A 20,264-nucleotide genomic window follows, 5' to 3' on the forward strand; every position below is an offset into this window, starting at 1 on the left:
TTGACCCTCTGGTTTAAAGAAACAAGAATTCTGCTAGTTTTGAAAACACTTCATTAATCTAGGCTTTAAATTTTGCTTTCTTGATAAATACTTCATCTGTAAAGTAGAACTTTGAAGCTTCCCTGAAGGTTAAGTATTGGAAAGCAGAGTGTTAAAAGGGCAGAGTGCTATTTCATTGTTAATGGTGGGGTTTTTTCTTACCAATATATGGGGATTTTGAATTTTGAATATTTGTGGCTTATCTGCATACAGTTTTATCTTAAAGTTAATGGCCTACAGTGGTAAAATCAAGGCGGGGCTTTGTCTTTTATAGGTTTCATTTGGCCGTGACTTTGAACAGCAGCTGAGTTTCTATGTTGAAGCCAGGTCCATGTTTTGCAATCTGGAGCCTGTTCTAGTCCAGTTGATTCATGTAAGCTACACTTTATGTCATCATAATCAGTGGGGATATATTTGCAGCTTTCCCATTCCCTGCCCAGGTTATTGGTCCCTGTCAAAACAAATCTGAAGTCTTTTTATCAGATGTTTTTAAAGCTGACTTTGATCTCATCCCTCATTTTATCACCCTAAACTCTCTGAAGTTCTTGCTTGACAGGCATGCGTAGTATCATTGGAACAAAGAAAACTGTCTATCTTGCAAGAGGCTTCTTGTCTAATAAAACAAATGGCACTTCTGTGTTCTCTCTCCTATAATCTTGCATCTAGGAGAGATTAGACTGTGTCTGGTTGTAGATATAGGCAGAGTCCTGCTGTGATTGGGAAGGTTAATCTCTTTTCTATATTGAGTCACGTGCCAGGTGACTCCTTTGTGACTTCTCAAAATCTTTTCATTATTTTGTTTGTTTGTTTGTTTAATAAGTATGTTAGCTGGAAATCATGATTTTTACACCAGGAAGGAGGTGATGACAGCACTATAACTGGGAAGCAAGGGATGATCTAAAACCTTGAGTAAATAAGTCTATCTTCACAAACCTTCAGAATCATATTTCCCTTAAGGAACAATCACTAAAGTTCTGCAAGCAAAAACTGAATAGTACAGTGAAGGCACACTGTATCAGCATTCCTTTTGACAGTTTCTATTCTCTAAATGCATGCATTAAAACATGTAGTTTGTTATCTCCGCTGACCTAATAAATCTGTGCTTTTTTTTTTTTTTAATGATTTGCTTTTGTTATGTGTAGTCTGTGAATCAGCTAGCAATGGAAACAAGAAAGGTGATGAAAGGAAATCATTCCAGAAAGACTGCTGCGTTTGTCAGGGTAGGTCTGACTCTAAGCCTGCCTTCTTAGCAGATAATACTATCTGCTGCCACCTAAGTTTATAACGTAGTTTTTGACACTGTCACCATTGATCTTTACTCTCTAAAGCCAAATGCTGCCATTTAAGAAAAAGACCCAAAGCATCCAAGAGCAGTGTTGCGTTAAAAAAGAGCAGCAAGATTGACTCCCTCTCCAAAGGAAGGTTTGTTGGAGAGGTTTTTGTGCATTGTAGAAAGCTCAGCTTTTCAAGTTATATTTGAAGTAAAATACTTAATTTCTACATAACTCAGTCAGAGAATGAGCTACTCGCTCCATCTAGGTGTTTGAACTGTTCAGTAGGTTTGGAGCTGCAGCATTCTGCACTGGATCTGCTTCCTCCCAGGTGTACGCAGTGCCTCTGCTTTGACCAGTTTGACAGATGAGTTGTCTCTGAGGACCAGTAGTCTGATTTTCTAGTCAGATTTTGGTGTTTAGCTGCAAGCTGGTTACATGAGGAGAGAGGAACACTTTGAGCTAGAGTCATAGAGTAAGTTTTGAGCTAATCTGCTAATAACAATGAAGAGTAATACGTATTGTTATAATTGAAATAATAGTAACAAATTTGAAATGCTGATTTTGAACTTCACGTAATGTTTGCTTTTCATTGGAAGTCTTTCCAAAGCCGATTTACAGATTTTTTTATTCCTCACCATGTATAAAATCAGTAAGGATTGCTATAGCTCCAAGTTAGGAATTTTCTTCAGTCTATTTTTTTTTATTTGCTTTAGGCTTGTGTTGCCTTCTGCTTCATTACAATTCCATCTCTGAGCAGTATCTTCACACGTCTTAATCTGTATCTACACTCTGGACAGGTTGCTCTGGCAAATCAGTGCCTTTCACAAGGTAAGGCATGAGTTTATCTACTTAAAGATTCTCTTATTTATAGCTGTGAATAATGACTTGTTTGAAATCATAAGTCATATTTATGATGTAATTAAAATACAGCCTTGATTCAAGGACTGTTACAGTGAAAACATTAAAGCCACTCTTCAGTTATAATACTAACCCTGTATGGTAAATAACCAAGACAACTGACTCGGGTTGACAAAGTCATGGCTATGGGGTAGGTTGTTCTAAATTAAATAACATCGAAACGATTGAAAGCGTGGATTATTTTTCTCCTACATAATTACGCAAGCACTCTAATCACACGTTATATACTTTATTACAACTGTGGAAAAATAAACTAGTTCATCTGTGTAGTAGTTCACAGGCTGACAAAATCCTCCAGTCAGCTGGAAAAGAATTAAAACTTAGGTCAATGAGAACAAAAACTTGCTATTGGAGCACATGTGTGATAAAAGCTTGGCTAAGAAAATATGCCAGTATGCCTGGGTGAAACAATGGAGCAATATCAGGTAATATGAAGAATGAAAAATGTATTTTTCTTTTTTTTTGGTCTGAATTATTGACTGAGCCAGACCCTGAATATAATTACTAGCCATCCCGTTAGCTCAGTCTTAAGTAACTGGAAGTTCTGACAAAAAGTGGGTTTGGGAGAATAATCGGGGCTGGTCTGGCACCAGAATGAGCATTTGGTCTGTATCACTGTTTAATATGGTCTTGTTACTATCACAGATGGAAGGCAGTTACCCATTCTTATAGTCTTCTCATACATTTTTGTAGTATATTTCTTCTCGTTTTTCAAGTTATGTTATTCTACTTTCTTTTGCAATTTTAATTCTGACTTTACATGCCTGTTTTCTAGGGACAAATGCTTTTCTTTTACATGTTTTTAGTGTAGCTGTGAGAGAAATAAATTGGATTACTTTGCAACATCTTTTGTGTGGCTATTAATTCTTTGTTTTAGCACTGCGCTTCTTCACAAGAGCTCGTTTTCCGAGCTCTGCATTTACCAGTATGTTCCAGCTGCACAAACAAGCTGACTTAGGATGCTGATTAAGACTTTATAGTGCAGAGTGACTGTTGCATTTCTTTGTTTTGAATCTGATGCTGCCCGTATAGCAAAGCAGAGGGATTTAGAGTAAAGCTGGCTGTTGTGTCAAAGTACGTTGTGAAAATAAAAGATCTGCAAAGTCTGTTATTGTGCAGTTTCTCTGTAGATAAAAGTGTTTACCTAAAATGGACTTGCTTTTTCTTCCTGTGGTGTTTTGTTTAATTGCCCAGCTTACCTTACCCTTTGTATCAGTTTTTGTTATTGTTGCAGTGCATTTCTTGCTGGAAGCAAATCCAAAGCAGTTTTTCTGTAATATTCTGTCCTTGAGGACTACACCCTGCCCATGTTGGGCTATTCTGTGATTTAATAATCTTTCAATTTATAAACTGCTCTGCCACTGTTTTTGTGAATCAAGTCTTTGCAGAGTGAGACTCATGGGCCCAAACAGTTGTCCAGATTTTTCATTTCAGTGTAGGAGCTTATAAATGTGCATGGCTGTTTTTTGACAGGTACACAGTGCACTCACTGAACTACGTATAGGATCCCCTTTCTGAAATCTTTCAAGGTAGCAGGTATATGCAAAGTATTAACTCATTCTTTAACATGCATACTTACTAACCACTCACTGAATTTTAGACCCACAAGCAACAGAGCCTTTGGTCTGTCTCAGCTTTTGCTGAAATTAAGCATGTGCAAAACTCTGGTGTTCAGTAACTCACTTTGTTTACCAAGGTTTTGGTTTTATACACTTCTTTGCTTCCACAGGGGAGCTATTTTGAGCATAATTTGTATTCAGAGACATATCACTTGCATGAATAATTTAGCACATGTTAACCAGTTAGGAAGCAGTGACACCAATCCTGGGACATTGTATGTGAACTGTCTTTGTGTATTCTGATGTATTGTCGTCAGATAACATGTCCTTGAAAGTTACTTTTACCACAGTTTAATGTGTATCTTGACTGAATGCATTCCATGTGTATAAGAACTAGAGATTAATTCCTAACAGCAGATTTAAATCCAGTCAGTTAACTGAGTTATCTGATGCCAATTAGACACTGATCTACTAAAACCAATGCAGCATGAAGTGAAGTTTTAGCAGTGTGCAGTTAATGACAGCATTAGGCTAGGAAGTGAAATTGTGCCTTGTGTGTAACCTTTATTTCATGCTGATTGGAATTAATCAGTTTAAAATTGGGAAGCGAAATAAAACCAAAAGGTAATGTACTTGATCTGATAGCTCGGTCAGTAGTGGGGCATGTGTGTGTGCATGTGCATGCAGTTTCTCTTTTAAGATCCCAGCTGTTGTTTTTAGCGAGTTAGATTCTTGGATTATTTTAAATTATAAGTTCCTACAGGGAGTCCAGCTATTTCTATGGGTTGAGTTTTCACTTAAACATGTAACAGAATTGAATTTCACAGGATAGACTTCTGTTGCCTGTAGGAATATTTCTCTAAATTGCCAATATGTCTAACTTGAAAAAGGATTAAAATTACCTATTGTGGTAGGTAAGTGAAATTTAAAAGACTGCTCTTTTTATGAAGAGGATGTGTGGGTCATAATAGTAAATAAAGTTTGCTTTTCTGAGGATCGCACTGACAAACTGCCAGCAACTGGAGAGCCACAACTAATCTGCTTATAACTGGCGATGCTGCAAAAAATTCATTCATTCTTGGTTTGCTTTCTTCCTACTGCTGATGAGATGTTGGAGTTGCTAAGTCCCTGAAGAATCTGTATCAGTCCAGTCTTTTCTAATAAAGAAGTGGTTCTGTGCTTTAGCACTATTTTAAATCTTTTCCCTTTTGGGAATGGGAGGATCAGGACTGTATCCGGTGTAAATGCAAAACAGCTCTATCAATGATACAATACCTCAGGTTTCCATTACTGTCCTACTGATTCTTATAATTGCCTTGCCTTCTCAACAGCTGTTTAGGATGTAGTTTTCAGGAAACCATCTATAATGATTCCAAAATCTTTCGTAAGTGTAAATAGCCTATTTAGATCTTATCTTTCTATAGTTATAGCAAGGGCTATTTCTTTCCTCGCATACCTTACTAATATTAGATTTCATCTGCTGCTTTGTTGCTTGGAAAGATGAGATCCATCTGTGATGCTTTGCAGTCATGTTCCAGACTAGTCTGCGAAAGTTTTCACCTCCCAGCTCATTGTAAGGACATGTCTCTGATAAACCTTAGGGAACACAGCAGTTGTTTTGCTCTGCTGTAAAAACTTATTATTCTTTTTCCTTTCCCCCTCCCTCCCATCCCTTATTAAGTTATGAATCCTTAGGAGGACTTTTCTCCTTGTCTTTTGTCAGCTTAGTTGATTTAAGAGCATTTAGCATGAGGAAAATTGTTAAATGATTTTTAAAAATATAAATATTTGCATTGGCTGAGTCACTTTCAAACACAAACTTGCTGGTTCTTTAGAAAGCTTGAGAGACTTCTGAGGAATGATCTTTCTCAGCGAAAAACATATTGAGTCTTCAGTGTTGCATCATGTTTATCCATGTGTCTGCTGTTTTGATTTTGGGTTTTTTTTATACCTCAAAATAACCAGGGGAAACTATAGGATTGAACTATAGCATTTATTATTTCAAAATTTCCAGAACTACTACTAGAGCTCTCCTTAAAGACTCCTGGCAATACTTTATCTCACAGTCCTTAGGAGTTGCATGGACTTTAGAGAGGAAAGCTGAGGGGCTTTTTGGGGAAGTGGAATGGTATGTGTTGCATTTACTGATAAAAGTTTAAAAATAGAATACCTTGTATACAATGTTCTTGTTCTTACTGTATGATCTGCCTGTACAAATCTTTCCCTCCACCTCTGTCTCTATCTGGCAGTATTAAGCCCTTGCTGGCAATCTGTAATCAAGCTATTCTTAAAACTAGTACTAGCAAGCTTCATCCACATAATTACCTTTTTACCTGCAGCTAATTCGTAGTATGGATTATAATATAGTACATTCCACTTCACCAAGCAGCAGTGCATTCATTTTCTTATTTCATCTTTGTTATTTCAAATAAATCTTTTTAAGATGGAGAACGTTCAATAGCTCAAGGGGAAAACACATTTCAACAATGTGGCATAACTCTCGCAGTGACCTCACCAATGTAAAGAAAAGACTTCCAAATGTTTGCAATGCTTGATTGGTGAAATAGTATTGTGTTACTTCATGTAGCAACGACAGAAGTGCAACAAAAACCCTCATGATTGTTTCCGATTAATGTTTTTCATTGGAATAGAAGGCTTCATTAAATTTCCAGCATACGTTGACGTGGAAGCAAAAAAGAGTATTAAAATAGGTTTGACAGTGTTGTAGGATGTGAAGGTGATGTGGAATGCAGAAGACTGTAAGGTCTCTGGTTTTGTCCTTTGGGTGGACTTAGTCTTGTGTAATTGTATCTGTGACTAAAAATAGTTTGTGTGGGTATGTCAGACTCCCTCCCATTTGCTCTTTGAAGGCAGAGTTAAGGAGCTTAATTGTTTTCCCATCGCTAATAGCTTTGTTCCTTCTTGGTTGTTTGCCTGAAATCTGAAATTAGTTTAATTGGCTGTCATAGATGCAGCAAATATAACATAAGCTACATTTTTTGTATAGAGAAATTGAGACACAGAAATATATGGAGGTACATATATTTGTGTTTATGTATATTTAAATATGTATGTGAACCATCATGAATATTGACACTAACAAAACATTCAACACCGTTTTCACTCGCTTTTCCTGGAGGAGAGTATTACTGGAAGTGCTAACCTGAATATCCAAGACGGTTAGTGTTCATAGCCTGAAGGTCAGCATGTATGCTCGAGGGAAAGATTTATAGGATTATGGTCAACAAAAATGAAGGAGCTGCTGTTAAAGGATAAATTTAGCGAAGCATGAAGTATGTCATGTTCGGAGCACTGCACAAGATATTAACAGCAGTCTGGGAAGACTTTATCATGATGATTTGTTGTAATGTGCGGGCCGCTCTCCCCTTATCCAACTTAGCAGTCACTCACTTTAGAAGCAGTATTGTACTTTAGGCAGATAACACAACAGCATCTTTTTTGGAAGAATCTTTTAAAATCTTTTTTTATCATTTTTTGCTCAAGAATGTAATGTCATTGTGGTTTTTGGTGCTTTTTAAGTGATTCCTTATACCTTTTGGAGCTAGGAAAAGCTGGTGTGTGGTTTTCTCTTAAAGCATCTGTACAGCAATAGCTTTATAAATTGACTTTTAAATGGTATAGAGAAAGCACTGTTGCATAACCTCATCATTAGTGTAATTCAGAATTAAATACCGATGCTTACTTCATACTTTAGAAAGTAGTCAGCACTTTGTGACAGCCCATTTAGTCAGCTTTTCCTCCAAACTCAGAGCATACTCTGACACCTCGACAAATGAATAGGGGGTTGGTGTTTGGAGGACAGTTAGTTTTCTGCAGTCTCTAATAAAACCTTTGCATTAATGTGAATTTACCTTATTTTTGCTTCTTACAAAGGACATATACCTTGGATGAATGTTTTTTTACTGTTCCAGCATAAGAACCGTTTTTGTGGTTAGCATAGATTGGCTGAGTTGGTAGCAGGATGAACATGTTCTCCTTTGCCAGTACTTCTGGATGTACCTAAGTAAAATATCTATGCCTTTAACAGAAAATGCAGCTAACTGCTTTTATGCTTTATTGTTTTTTTTGCTTTGCCTTGCTGCTTTGTGGAGGGCAGGGGAAACGAGGCAAGGAAGAAGAATTAAAAGTGTGGGGGCAAGTGCTGCTGCAGCAGCAGTAAGGGAGCATTGCAGGGGGTCTTGCAAACACAACCCTGCGCGGGGGCGAGAGGACAGCAACCCCATGGAGATGGCAGGAAAGCAGCAGCCATGTGACAGGGTAAGAAGGAAAAAGATGGTAGCATAGAGGAGCTTGTTGCTGTGAGGGCAGGACCTGGTCAGCCGGCTGCGGTGGGGATGGGTCTCTTCTCATTGCCACCAGCTGCCACCTGAAGAGGAGCTGGGCACGTGGCTCCTGCTGGCAGGTTAGGGAGGGAGACCATGTCTCTGGAGGTGCTCAACCATATGAGAGGGCAGCTCTCATTCAGAGCAACAGCGGGAGGTCAAGAAGAGCAGATTGAATTAAATTGCAGTTATTCATAGCAAAGATAAGAGGTTTCTGTTTTGTGCTAAGGCAAACATTTAGAGGAGAGTGTTTAGGGCTGTGATTGCTGGGAGAGCAGGCAGTGAAATAAGGTGAGGTACTTTGCAGCTTTTCTCTTTCATTGCAGAGACTGATTGCTGCATAGATCATTCCTGTCCCATTATGAAATAATTTTAGAAGGTGGGAGTATTCTCTACACAGACGTGAATATGCTGGTATGCAGACTATTTTCTGAGGCACAGTTTTTTTTATTTGTCTGGTCACATGTTTTGATTATATGGTGATGTGGGGCATGCACTTTTTTTCCTGCTGAGACAACTGTGGAAGTGACAGCGATGCTAAAATGAACATCTGCTGCTGCTTTCCTTACTCTAATAAAGCTCAAAGATTACTTATTTTCCTTTCAGATAGCAGTGTAAATTTTATATGTTGCTTGAAATGTATAAAACAGATTATTTCACCTCAGAATAAATGTGCCGAATGAAAGGAACTGTGATGTTTGAATGCATTATATACACTGACAAGTTCAGAAGGGCTTGCTTAAGTACTCATGTGCTGAAAAGAAATAAGAGTCGGAAGAATTACAGTTTTTCCAGAGCACATGTTTCCCTGGTATTCCTCATAAGCTTAAATTGGATATCAGTTGGTACTATATTTAGCAAATTTGCTTGGAATCTCATGTGCTCAAATGAATTTTTCCAGAGCAAGCTGTGCTTCTGGAAATGCCCATGCGTGCCTTCAGAGGTATCTCTGGCCCAGCCGTGTCACACCTCTTGGCTTTCACCAAGATTTCTCTTTTTCTCTTTTTGCTCAAATTTGATTTCATGGCCTCAGGCTCTGTTCCTGTAACATAAAGATACAGTATTAATTCTGAAGGATGCTCTGAAGTATATGGCTGAACACCTTCAGTGGGATTTTGGATATTTTGAAATGCAGCCAAGAAAGTGCAAAAGAATGTTGCTGTCAGAAATTTTTTGAAGACTCTTAGTGTATCTAGGAGTTGGTTTTGTTTTCTGAATATTAACTTAATAAACTGAGGAATAATAAACTTCTGCAATTCCAGTATTGTGATTCTTGGAAAGAAAATTTTGTCTAGGTAACCAGCAATGCCTCAGGGTCTGGTATTATATCAATATTTTACTTTTAATGACTGTAAATACTTGAAGAAATGAAGTTATCCATACTTCCTTATAACTTTGGCAAACTCTGTGAATTAATTCATTAAGAAGTTAGTGAGATCTAATCTGCTTTTCCCCCCATTTTGGATCCTCTATTCTCCTGGCATAAGCATTTCTTTAGATAAGTCTATTTTGAATTGTGAACTAAGTCTTCTTTATGATGTATGCAATATATTTGAAACAATGATGTCCTCATACTAAGCAATGGGGAAGAATTATGATTTCAGAAGTCTTGAGTGTTGTGTGAACTTCTTCTGGAAAACCAGCATCCCTTGAATTACCACGTATCTTGACTGCTGAGTCCTGAGATTCTTTGCCGTTAAGCATACGTTCATTTTCTGTAGTGTATTTGAAACAAACTGGAAGCAATTGTTGGATTACCGGCACTGCCATCGCAGTAGGGGTGATAATACAGCAACTACATTTTTATTTTGTAGCTGATGCCTTTTTCAAAGCTGCAGTGAGCCTTGTTCCCGACGTGCCAAAAATGATCAGCATAGATGGAAAGATGAGACCTTCTGATGCCTTCCTCCTGGAATTCCTTTGTAATTTTTTTTCCACATTATTAGTTGTCCCGGTAAGTTGTGTGTGTGTGTGAATAGGACATAGGCTAGTAGACCATTTGGCTGGGCTTTAGGGAGTGGGAGATGCAGTGATTAGTTTTCTGTGAGTAAGCTGAAGCAATCTACTCATTGACTGCGAAATAACTCCAATACAAAATGAGGAGGCGGAATAGTTGTTTGGAAGTGGAGATACAGCATTGCAACTCTCAGTAGCACTGTGCACTCAGTGGGATTTAGGGTAGGGTGAAATCTTGCCATCATTTATTTGTGCAAATAGAATTTACTGTTTTACTAGATCTTCACAGAAAAGAAGATATCGGTATTACATGGATATTATGTAATTTTCCATCCTGTATTTTCAGCTGTAGCTAAAAGATGAGGAAAAATTGTAAACTAATCTAGAAGATCTAAGGTAAAACTGATGTATTTTACTTAATGTGTTTAATAGCTGATGTATTTTATTGACTGTAGAGAAGAAAGATAGGTTTCTGACTCACAAGATTTCACTGCAGAGGAACCCTAAAAAAGCTTTTGCTTCCCTCTGTTAACAGCTCTGGCCCCCTCTGAGAGGGGGACGTGTGGGGAAAGTTTGAAGTTTATTCACATGTTTTTGGAGAAAGTAGGTTGTCCCTCCTCACTAAGCCATCTCTTACGGTTTCCTCTGCTTTTTATTCTCCTTCCTTTTTATTTTGAGTACATTTGATGAAGCAGCATGCAGTATAGTGCTGTCCAGGTCCTCGTAATTAGAGCATTCTCCTTTTTCCCGTGAAAAGAAGTGTCCCAAGCCATGTGTGTTCAGCAGTGAGAAGTGCTGCGTCATGAGAAGGGAAAAGCTAATTGCTGCTGTTGTTCCTGTCCACTGACTGCAGAAGTTAGACTATGTCAGAAGGAAGGCTATGTCAGAACTAGATGCTGCTCAGAGAAATTACTCTAGTCATTAACAAGTGCTTGAAGGGGAGAGATCCAGCCTCTCGGATTCAGTAATGAGGAATAACTTCCAGTGAGATACCGGGAGTCAGAAATTGGCTTGCCTAATTTTTTCTATGTACTTTACAGAGTAGGTGATCAGAAGGAAATGTTCTCAGTGGACCGTGATTTGTCTTGCGTATGTTGGTGTCATTGCACCAACTGGCAGCTTGAAATAAGCTGAAAGCAGTATTACAACTGCCTGCAAAAATTCATAGTTTATGTAAAGCAGATGTCTTTATAATTATATTCCTTTCATATTAAAAGGCTGTTGATTGTCTGCAGCTTTAACTTCTCAGTGTAGGTGTTCTTCTGAAACTCATAATTATATGAGTAATATATTTGGTTTTATGGTTTACCGACATTATTTTAATAAAAAAAAAAAATCTACCCGCTGTGTTTAATTTTAGAGGCTTAGCTTTCAAGTAGCTGACAATTAATTTTGTACTACTCCTCCGTGACCAGAAAACAAAGCATGTCAGCTTGAATCATACTGTATTTTTTGCTTTTATAGAACTAATATTGTGACTCTAAACCCCCAAATGACCACAGATAATTCCATTTGTGTTTTGGGGTTGCTGTGGTGGTGGTTTTGACTTTTTTGTTTGTTTGTTTTCTGTAGGACCATCCAGAACAAGGAGTGTTATTTCTTGTACGAGGATTACTAAATGTGATCCAGGATTATACTTGGGAGGATAACAGCGATGACAAAGAAAGGATTTATACTAATGTTTTGCATCTGCTGTCTGCAATGACTCAAGAAGCCTATATCTACCATGTAGATAAAGGTAATACAGGAAGGTGGCTCTGGATCCTTGTGTTCTGCTGTGGAATTTGTAGTATTGTGTTATCAGTGTACCTAGTTAATGAAAATCAGTGGTAGTCGTTCTTACAGAGTGGATTCTTTTCCTTTGCATGTCCAGATATTGTAACTTAAAATAATCACAGGAAGTGGCAGCTAAACAGATGTACAGTCTGTTCTGTAAATTGAATCTGCACAGACGGATATACTTAATTTTTTTCCTGATGGTCTTGGTGCAGATACTTAGAACTGTAAACTTTTCAATTAAATATTAGAACTTTACATGATGGAAGGTTTTCTTCAACCTACACTTAAACCTACAAATTTCTTTTAACTAGCTTCTTAGTAAAACATAAATAAATGAGGCTAAAGCACATGTTTAAAATCACAGTTCTGTCAGGTTTAGAATATTCAAGAGATTTCTCCCTCCAAAAAATCCTTCAAGGTCTTTGAAGTTGAAAATACACTTTCTGAATTTCTCTCCATTGGGATTTTAGGGTGAAAAAACAAAGCAGTTTCCTTTGAGAATGTTGTTGTTTTCATTAAGTAAGGCAGATAGTTTGGCTCAGTCCTGCTGCCTTTGAACATGATGACCACGCTCTTCTAAACTGTTGGGAGCAGAAATCAGTCTCTCTGGAAGAAGTGAAAATTGACATTATATGTTTCTTTGCATTTAAATCTAGCAAATATTTTTTAACCCAGCTGCCTCCAGGACACAGGACTGGCTTTAAGCTTTTCAGTGTTTTGTTCCTAAAATGAAGAAGATGTAGTAGGCAACCAAGTGGTAGGCGCTTAAACAAGATTGTTCTGTTTGTGTTTCATGGAGGAGGGTTGTTTTATAACTTCCATACCTGGTCTTCTGTAAATAGCTGGTGTTCTCAGTAGCAAACAAATCCATAACTCTCTAGCCAGACCTAAGCTTGAATTCATCTCTGCAGTTGATTCCAATGATGCCCTGTATGGTGGAGACTCCAAGTTCCTGGCTGAAATTAATAAACTGTGTGAAACAGTGGTAGCACAGATCATGGAACATCTGAAAACCCTTGGAAAAGAAGAGGTATGTTCTTACTCACCTTGATTCAACACAAAACCAAAATTACTTTGAAGTTTGATAAATGGACCACCTTTTTGACCAGGCATGGACTTTTTAGAAAGCTTCAGAAACCCTATGACGAGAGGAAATTAGGTAATTGTACTTATTTAAAAAGTAAGTCATTCATGTAGGTAGGTTTATGGTGGAAAGACCTAATGATGTGAAAGAGAGCATGTGGCACTTGTGATACATTTTTAAGATGCAGACTGAAGTTACCTGCTTAGCTGTACAGTGTACACAGAACTAACAAGCGGTGGAAGCTACTCTGGTGTACTCAATATCCTTGATATTGATTTTGGTGCACCACTACGGGATGTGATTCTGCTGCAGTACAGAATGATGATTGCAGAACAGCATAGTGAGGTTAGAGTTAGCTTTAAATTAACTAGCTCGAGTCCTGATGTAGTTTGGTTATGAAAATACCATGAGTGTGGAATAATTTTTTTTTTCTTATGAGAGCCTTTCTGGCTCCATGAAGCTGATATTGCAATTATTGGCCTTGGCTAGAGAACTGCAGACAGTGCCTCAGTCGCTCCTTTGATTGTAGTATAGATATGCCTAAAATCTGTTCCGTGCCCATCCTTCCCGTTGTTTCCACTGGGCTGTCACCTTTCTCTCTCTGAATAAACTGTATTTTCTTGCCAGTAAGTTAACAGTAGCCTGAGATGTACAATTCTGTAACGGATGAAATGAGAATTCCCAGTGAGTCTCTTACCGGGTAAAATGCAGTGAAAACTACCTTTAATTTGTAAATGTTTTGGATCCCAGACAGTAGGATGAAGTCAGGAGAGAGGTGCAGAGGGAGGCAAAAAGTGTTTTCGCTTTACCCTTTTTTTAGTACAAGGTTATATTTGCTCAATATAAAACAAGGAAGACTCTAGGCAGCTTATTGGATTTCTTAATTGGAGTTCAGAGGCTCTGAAAGATCAAGTATAGCTTAATGGATTGTATGTATAAGGCAGGTGACTAATGTTTTCAGTGTTAGAGAACTTACTGTTCTGCTAATGGACCTGTATCTGCGATTGAACTCCTCCATAGCTTCCTAATCACCCCTCACTAAACTGCTGTATATTGATAGAATCTTGTGGCTTGTAGACTGAAATGGGAGGGCAGAGGATGATTAATTTGATGGGATTTTCTAGATAGCCTGTTTGCATCATAGCCTGTGGTGTTTGCCAAGACCGAATGTGTTAAGTGATACAGCTTTGGAGGACACTGTGCTAAGTTTAGCCTTTTCTCTGCTTTTGCTCTTCTGTTTATCCTTCCTTGAGCAATTGTAGAGATGCAAGCTGAATAAATCCTTTGCTGAAATGCCTCTACCTGATTGTACACATCACTGCTGTGAATAGCAGTTCTTTTCTGGATCAACAATAGCAAAAACCAACCATTCGTGCATGGCTAAGAATGTCCAAATGGGGATTTTTAACAGAGTTTTCAGGAGTGTGTGCTGTATATTGAGGATTTTTTGCATCTGACTCTGTATGGAGTTATGTGGGTGGTGATGATTGTGGGGCTTGAAATCTGGCTTTTTTTTTTCTTTTTTTCTGCTTTCAAGCTTAATACTTTGAATAATGAGATACTCTGTTATTTCACCAAAGCAGTTGTTGCACAAAAAACTGGATTTAAAGCTAAGCAGCATGGATATAAGTCCTTGCCCTGCCTTTGCCTCTGTGATCTTGAATTTACTCCTCTGTCTGTACTTATTTAGAAAGGGAGGGAGCTTTTATTGTGCTTTGTTGAGTTAAAAGTCTGAGAGATTTACATTAAAATTGTTTTATAAGAATTAATAGTTTTCTGAGGATGCTGTTGTGCTGTGGAAAGAGGCGTTGAGAATATTGTCAGAGACTTCCATTTGTGCTGGTGTAGAACCGATCATAAAATCACTATGGTGTTTGGATTGCTTCAGTGCTGGTGACCTTTTATTATTCATCTGCTTGGCTGCTCATTAAATCAATAAGCCTCTGATGATAGTGGGTTTTTATTGGTTCATTTCCTTTAAAAGCTGTAAAGGAAAATAAATTTTTCTCACAATAAAATGCTTTCACCAATGTGGCAAATTGGAAGAGAACAATGCATCTTATGTTAACAGCGTGAGTTTTTTGCGATATTAGAGGATGCTTCATTTGTGCTACAAAGTTTGAATGAAAATTTTCATTTCTGGACAGTTCTGTGAAGTTCAAACTGTTTCTGGTCATGAGAGCGTGAACCAAGAAGTATGTTGCTGCCCCCTGAGCCAGCAGTCACTGACACTCGTGGTACTCCAGATGGTGGTTCTGAACTGCTCTTTCGAGGATTCTATGCAAAAGAAAGCGCTTTCTCTTCTGACCATCTCGAGGTCAGAGGAGTGGTCACGTGCATCCTCTTTTGTGGTGTAAGTTTCCTATCTGCAGCTTGGTTCTTGGTGTTTCCATAGAATCATTATTTCCTTTGATTATAAATGAGCTTTATGAGCTGCTGCTGGTGCTGGGTGCTTCAGTTAGCCCATACTAGGACAATTGTGTGATGAGAATTGTCCCCTGCAGCTCATGGTCTTTTCCAGTGAACTAACAGATGTTAAAAGGTTCCCAAAAGGCTTCACATGAGAACTTTTAAGGAAAACCAAGGCTGCCTGTCATGGCTTTCGTTAGGAATATCTAGATTTAGATAGTGAAGGATCATGAAGACCACCATCAGTGGTGCTGGAATTAATTACGGGCTAGATAGTTGAGGTAATACTAGCAAACCGATGCTGTATCAGTGTGGAGACTTGGCCTAGACTGATGTATTTAGTACCCTAGAGGAGCCTTATAGCTCATGCTGAGCCCTGCACTGCCACAGACTGGCTGTTAGGAAGTGTCAGAGCTGGTAAATCAGAGCAGATGCAGACTGGACGCACCTTTAGAGGAGCAATGTATCAAAATGCACAAATTATTTTCTAACAGAAGGCTCAAGGAATCCTTATGACATAGGTGTCTGGCAAGAGTCAGGGATAAATATTTTAATTGCTTGCCAGAATTTTGTGAAATATGTTATGTGATCCGTTCTGTGAAAGATCCTATTTGTTATTGTTATGCTGTAGGAAATTTGGATGTTGTTTTGCACTTTGATGGAGGGGCAAGGACACAAGTTCATCACGTTCTGGGGTGATCTAGTTTCTTATTTCTTTCAGTGTCATCAGCATTATTCCAAAGATTATGGAAAATGCACTGCCTAGAAGGCTGGCAATTCTTTTTGCTGTGGGAATTGCTAGTCCCATGATGTATGTGGTTGCCAAATAGCCGAGCTGTTGCTTTCTGTTGGCTGCCTGTGAATACACCCTGTGAGCTGGAGTGCCCCCCACAATCCAGTCTCAGTTACATCTGCAGGCTTGGCCGCGTGCTGGCAGAGGTGTCTCCCTTGGGTTGGAGGCCGGGGCCACGTTACAGACTGTTCATCATCGTGCGAAGCCTTGTCTGACTCTTCCTGTCTGTTTTCAGACATGGTGGCATTTACAGCTGCAAACCTGAGCCTGCCTCTCTCTGCACTTTGCATTGGGTAGCTGATGTCCTGTCTGTTATTCCCACTTCAATGCAATGGGAGTTAGCGTGCATCTCATTCTTCCAGGTTTTTAATGTGTTTATAGATCCTTTTTGATGTACCCATTTCAAATTAGTCAAAATGTCATCCTCGTTTTAAAGAATGGAGTTTGTATTTGCATTGATACTGCCTGGAAAACTGTGCTGGTTAATATTCAGACTGGAGTACAGCTGCTTTTGCATTCTGCCTAATAATTTAACTGTCCCACTTCTTGTGAGGAAACCTCCAAGCAATTCCTAGGAACCTCTTTGAAGTTTGTGTTCAGCAGAAGACACGTAGGCATTAGAAGATCAGTGGGGAAAAAATAAGATCTAGGTAATCCGGGTTATTTTGTTAATCCAGGATACGTGATGGTGTGGGGGAAGGCTTGTGAATTGTGTGGCAAAACATGGCCTGTCTGGCTCTACTCTATCTCTGCTTTTCCCTGGAGGATGTCAGTCCTGCAAGAGAAATACTACAGTAATGTTTAAGCATTTATGCATAACCGCTTTCCTTTTTATTGCCTTTTTGAGTTATATTTCTGCTCTTTGTGCTAATTCTACTGGAATAGACTGATCAATTATATTTCTCTATCTGATAGGGAGTACTGATCAACACCCTGGAATAATGATTGTCGTTTTAGACTAAGGACAGAATTTGGAGCTATTGGGATGAAAATTGCTAATGTAGATATCTGTTCCAGGAAAAGCTGTCACCTTGGTACTTTCATGTAATTAGTTTAGTGATTAGAAAACTTCTCTTGAGGCCTTGAGCAGCTCTGGGCATTGCAGATACGTGTGTGAGTGCATGCGCCTGGTTTTTGATATGTTGGATTTGTTGTGCATGTACAAATCTACTGTGTGGGTCACATACATACAGTAGGAGTCTGATGCTTCTGGTTTGGGGCACGCTATGTCCTCTTTTCTGGTTAGCTAGTTCTTTAATAGCATGGTTTTCTCCTTTTCTGTATTTATCAGGAGGACTGATAGCTCGGTGTGTGCCATTTCTGTAATAGCATCTGACCTCTCTTCTGCTGGCAATGAAAGGAGAAATTAATTTCCTTTCAGTTCCTTAGGGAAAGGGCCCAGGTTGTGTGGCTGCATTGGTACCGTGGCAGGAGAGGCCAAGTCACAGAGATTGCTGCACTCCCCCTACCTCAATCTCTGCCTCATTCTTCCTGGAACCTCCTGTTAGAATGTTCTGTATTAGCTACCATAACATGCATTGAACTGAGAGGCCTGAAGTGAAGTATTAAGTTCATTAATCAAGGTGCTCAGCTGACATTTTTAACTGCTACTGTGCTGCTGTGGTTTCTCTGTATGATGGAGCTGTGCTTTTATCAGTGGCCTTTCTTGAGCAAAAAAACAAAGGACAGATGCAGCAAAGCAATATAAATTGAGTATTACATCTCAGATGCATCCAATTAATCCTTTAGCCTTTTAAAATATATTCTGTACGAATAGGCAGAATCTGCAATAGAATTTGAATTGCTTCTGTTTTCCACTCACCCCAAATCAGGGTGGTAGCACCCCACAAGCTTGGTGCAGGACTGTCTGTGCCCCAGAACTCCTCCGTGGTAGGTAACCTCGAAGCGAGGGTTCTCCTCACCAGTTTTAGGGAAAGCAGATGCAAAAATGGTGCATATTTGTTGGTATCTCCAAAGTTTCAGTGGGAGAATAGCAGGGCAAAACCATCTTTGGTTAAATAAATAAAAGTAGAATAGACTGCTGGAAAAAGCTGAGGTTGCATTAATGTAGATTTACGATCTCTCTAAAACAAAAATAAATATATATATATATAACCATGGTGATTTAAGTGCAGGGTTGGTTGGTGGAGGGTGATCTCTACACAATTTTAGGGAGTCTCGAGTTATAAAAATGTCAGAGCTACGTACCGTGTTCTACCGAAGTGGATGTAAGAGTTTTGTGTAATTATTTTATTTACGGCAACCTAGGTTGATCCATGACTATCACTGCATATTGCATTTCGAATGGAACATGGAAACTACACCCGTATTCTTGTGTCTGTAATTATTGCTGTGCGTTTCAGAACAAGTATCTGCCCCTCACACTTCTAAGAGTTCAGAGAAACCAGTGAGGTTATGCTGGATGTTTTGGGATGAATCCATGGTAATATAGGAATTTTTTTGATTTCATTATAGGCCCTAAAGCGACAGACCCAGTTGGCACTCTATTTCTTTAACACTATTTTAGCTCATGGGGATCTACGAAACAACAAACTAAACCAGCTTTCAGTCCATCTCTGGAATACTGCTCAGAAACATGGCTATGCTGACACCAAGACTATGGTAAGGAAAAACAGGTAACACAGAAAAATTTAGTTCTTAAGATCTTTTCCATCTCCTTATTTGGGAAATGGTAACATTTTCTTGATCTGAATAATAAACCTAATTGCTTTATAAGTTGTTCTCTTAAAAAAAACCAAACAAAAAACCCCCCAAACACACCCTTTTTTTTTAAATGCTTCCTAATGATAAACAGCTTCTCTTATTTCAAGTGGTCTGTGTCTTCCTAATACCTTTCTAGTGCTTTTAAATATATTTCATGCATTAAGGAACTTGGAAATATTGGGTGCTGTAACTTTTTTTCAGTACAGAAAACTGTCTAAGAGATAGTGTAGGAACTGCATGGTGTGTGTAAGCTTGGGAAGTGGGCGCTCTAGAGCCTTTAAGAAAGATACACAGAACGAGCTCTGGAGTAAGAAATACAAGTGCGTATGTAGCCAGTGAAATTTAGGGAAAATCATGAGTGTGTCTATTAAAACCCCTTCATACAGATGAAATGATGGCTTGTGAAACGAGAAAAGACAAAGACACTAAAAATCTCAAAAATATCTTTCTTTTCATACCCAGGCAAGAACTCTAGAATACATCAAGAGGCGAAGCAAACAACCTGAAATGAGTCATTTCACAGACTTGGCTCTTCGGCTTCTTCCTCTGCAGTCCAGGACCTGATGAACACCTCTTCTACAAGGAGTCAGCTGTACAAGAAAGCACGTAGCCGAGGCCAGAAATCACTGACCTAGATTTTGGCTGGAGTTTAGTGTACTTTTGACTTACCGTGACAGATTTACTTGGACACAGGTAAAGGTAAAACTGTTCTGAGTGCAATAACTGAACCTGAATTTCTGTTTCCAGTTTTACCACAATGTTCTTACTTTAAATGCTGTTTCAGATTCAGTAAAGGGCATTTTGAACCTCTGTGGCTGCAAAAGCCTTTTGAAATTTAATCTGTTGTCATTTTAGCAACAAAGGAAGAAGATAATCTGCACGGATCAATTCACAGCCTCCAAACTTCATCCCACTTGCAGAATACTCTTTCTCCTGTGTAGAAAGCAGTATTTCAATATACTAATCCTACTAAGTCATCTTTCTGCTTTGGGGTGCTGCCAACATTTGTTTGGTCAGTTCCAGTAAAAGAGAAAAATGGCTGAGGTGTTACTGTTCTGATTTCTACAATACATTGTCACAGACGGGTTTACGCTTTCATTTTAGTCAACTGCTGTTTTGTAAAACGGAAGGAATCTTTAAGTGCTGTCTGCACAGGAAAATGGAAATGTATGCAAAGTACTCTATGTTTGCAAAGTACACTATCACTGAATAAAACAATTTACAGCTCTTCTATTTGTTCTGGGGGAATTTCTTTGTGTATACAAATTTATCACCTCACCCTGGTGGAATTTAGTTACATCTACTGCTATTACACCTAATAAAATTTCACTCTTGCCACTTCTGTCACATGGGAAGGCACCATGTTGAGACTTTGCATCTGTTGCT

General features: G+C 38.7%; 1 protein-coding gene across 1 annotated transcript in view; it reads left to right on the top strand.

Annotated features, from left to right (window-relative positions):
• The window catches only part of VPS35L (VPS35 endosomal protein sorting factor like), a 45,002-nt gene extending 24,901 nt beyond the window's left edge, over positions 1 to 20,101 (top strand). The window contains exons 24-31 of the mRNA XM_069869907.1: positions 314 to 412; positions 1,182 to 1,259; positions 2,027 to 2,141; positions 9,948 to 10,087; positions 11,662 to 11,827; positions 12,780 to 12,898; positions 18,630 to 18,776; positions 19,341 to 20,101. Coding sequence (XP_069726008.1) covers positions 314 to 412; positions 1,182 to 1,259; positions 2,027 to 2,141; positions 9,948 to 10,087; positions 11,662 to 11,827; positions 12,780 to 12,898; positions 18,630 to 18,776; positions 19,341 to 19,442 — 966 coding nt within the window. The 3' untranslated portion in view covers positions 19,443 to 20,101. The remainder of the gene's footprint in view (positions 1 to 313; positions 413 to 1,181; positions 1,260 to 2,026; positions 2,142 to 9,947; positions 10,088 to 11,661; positions 11,828 to 12,779; positions 12,899 to 18,629; positions 18,777 to 19,340) is intronic.
• The last annotated feature ends 163 nt before the right edge of the window (positions 20,102 to 20,264 follow it).

Source organism: Phaenicophaeus curvirostris, chromosome 16 (genome assembly GCF_032191515.1).
Source record: "Phaenicophaeus curvirostris isolate KB17595 chromosome 16, BPBGC_Pcur_1.0, whole genome shotgun sequence".
Lineage (NCBI taxonomy): Eukaryota > Metazoa > Chordata > Aves > Cuculiformes > Cuculidae > Phaenicophaeus > Phaenicophaeus curvirostris.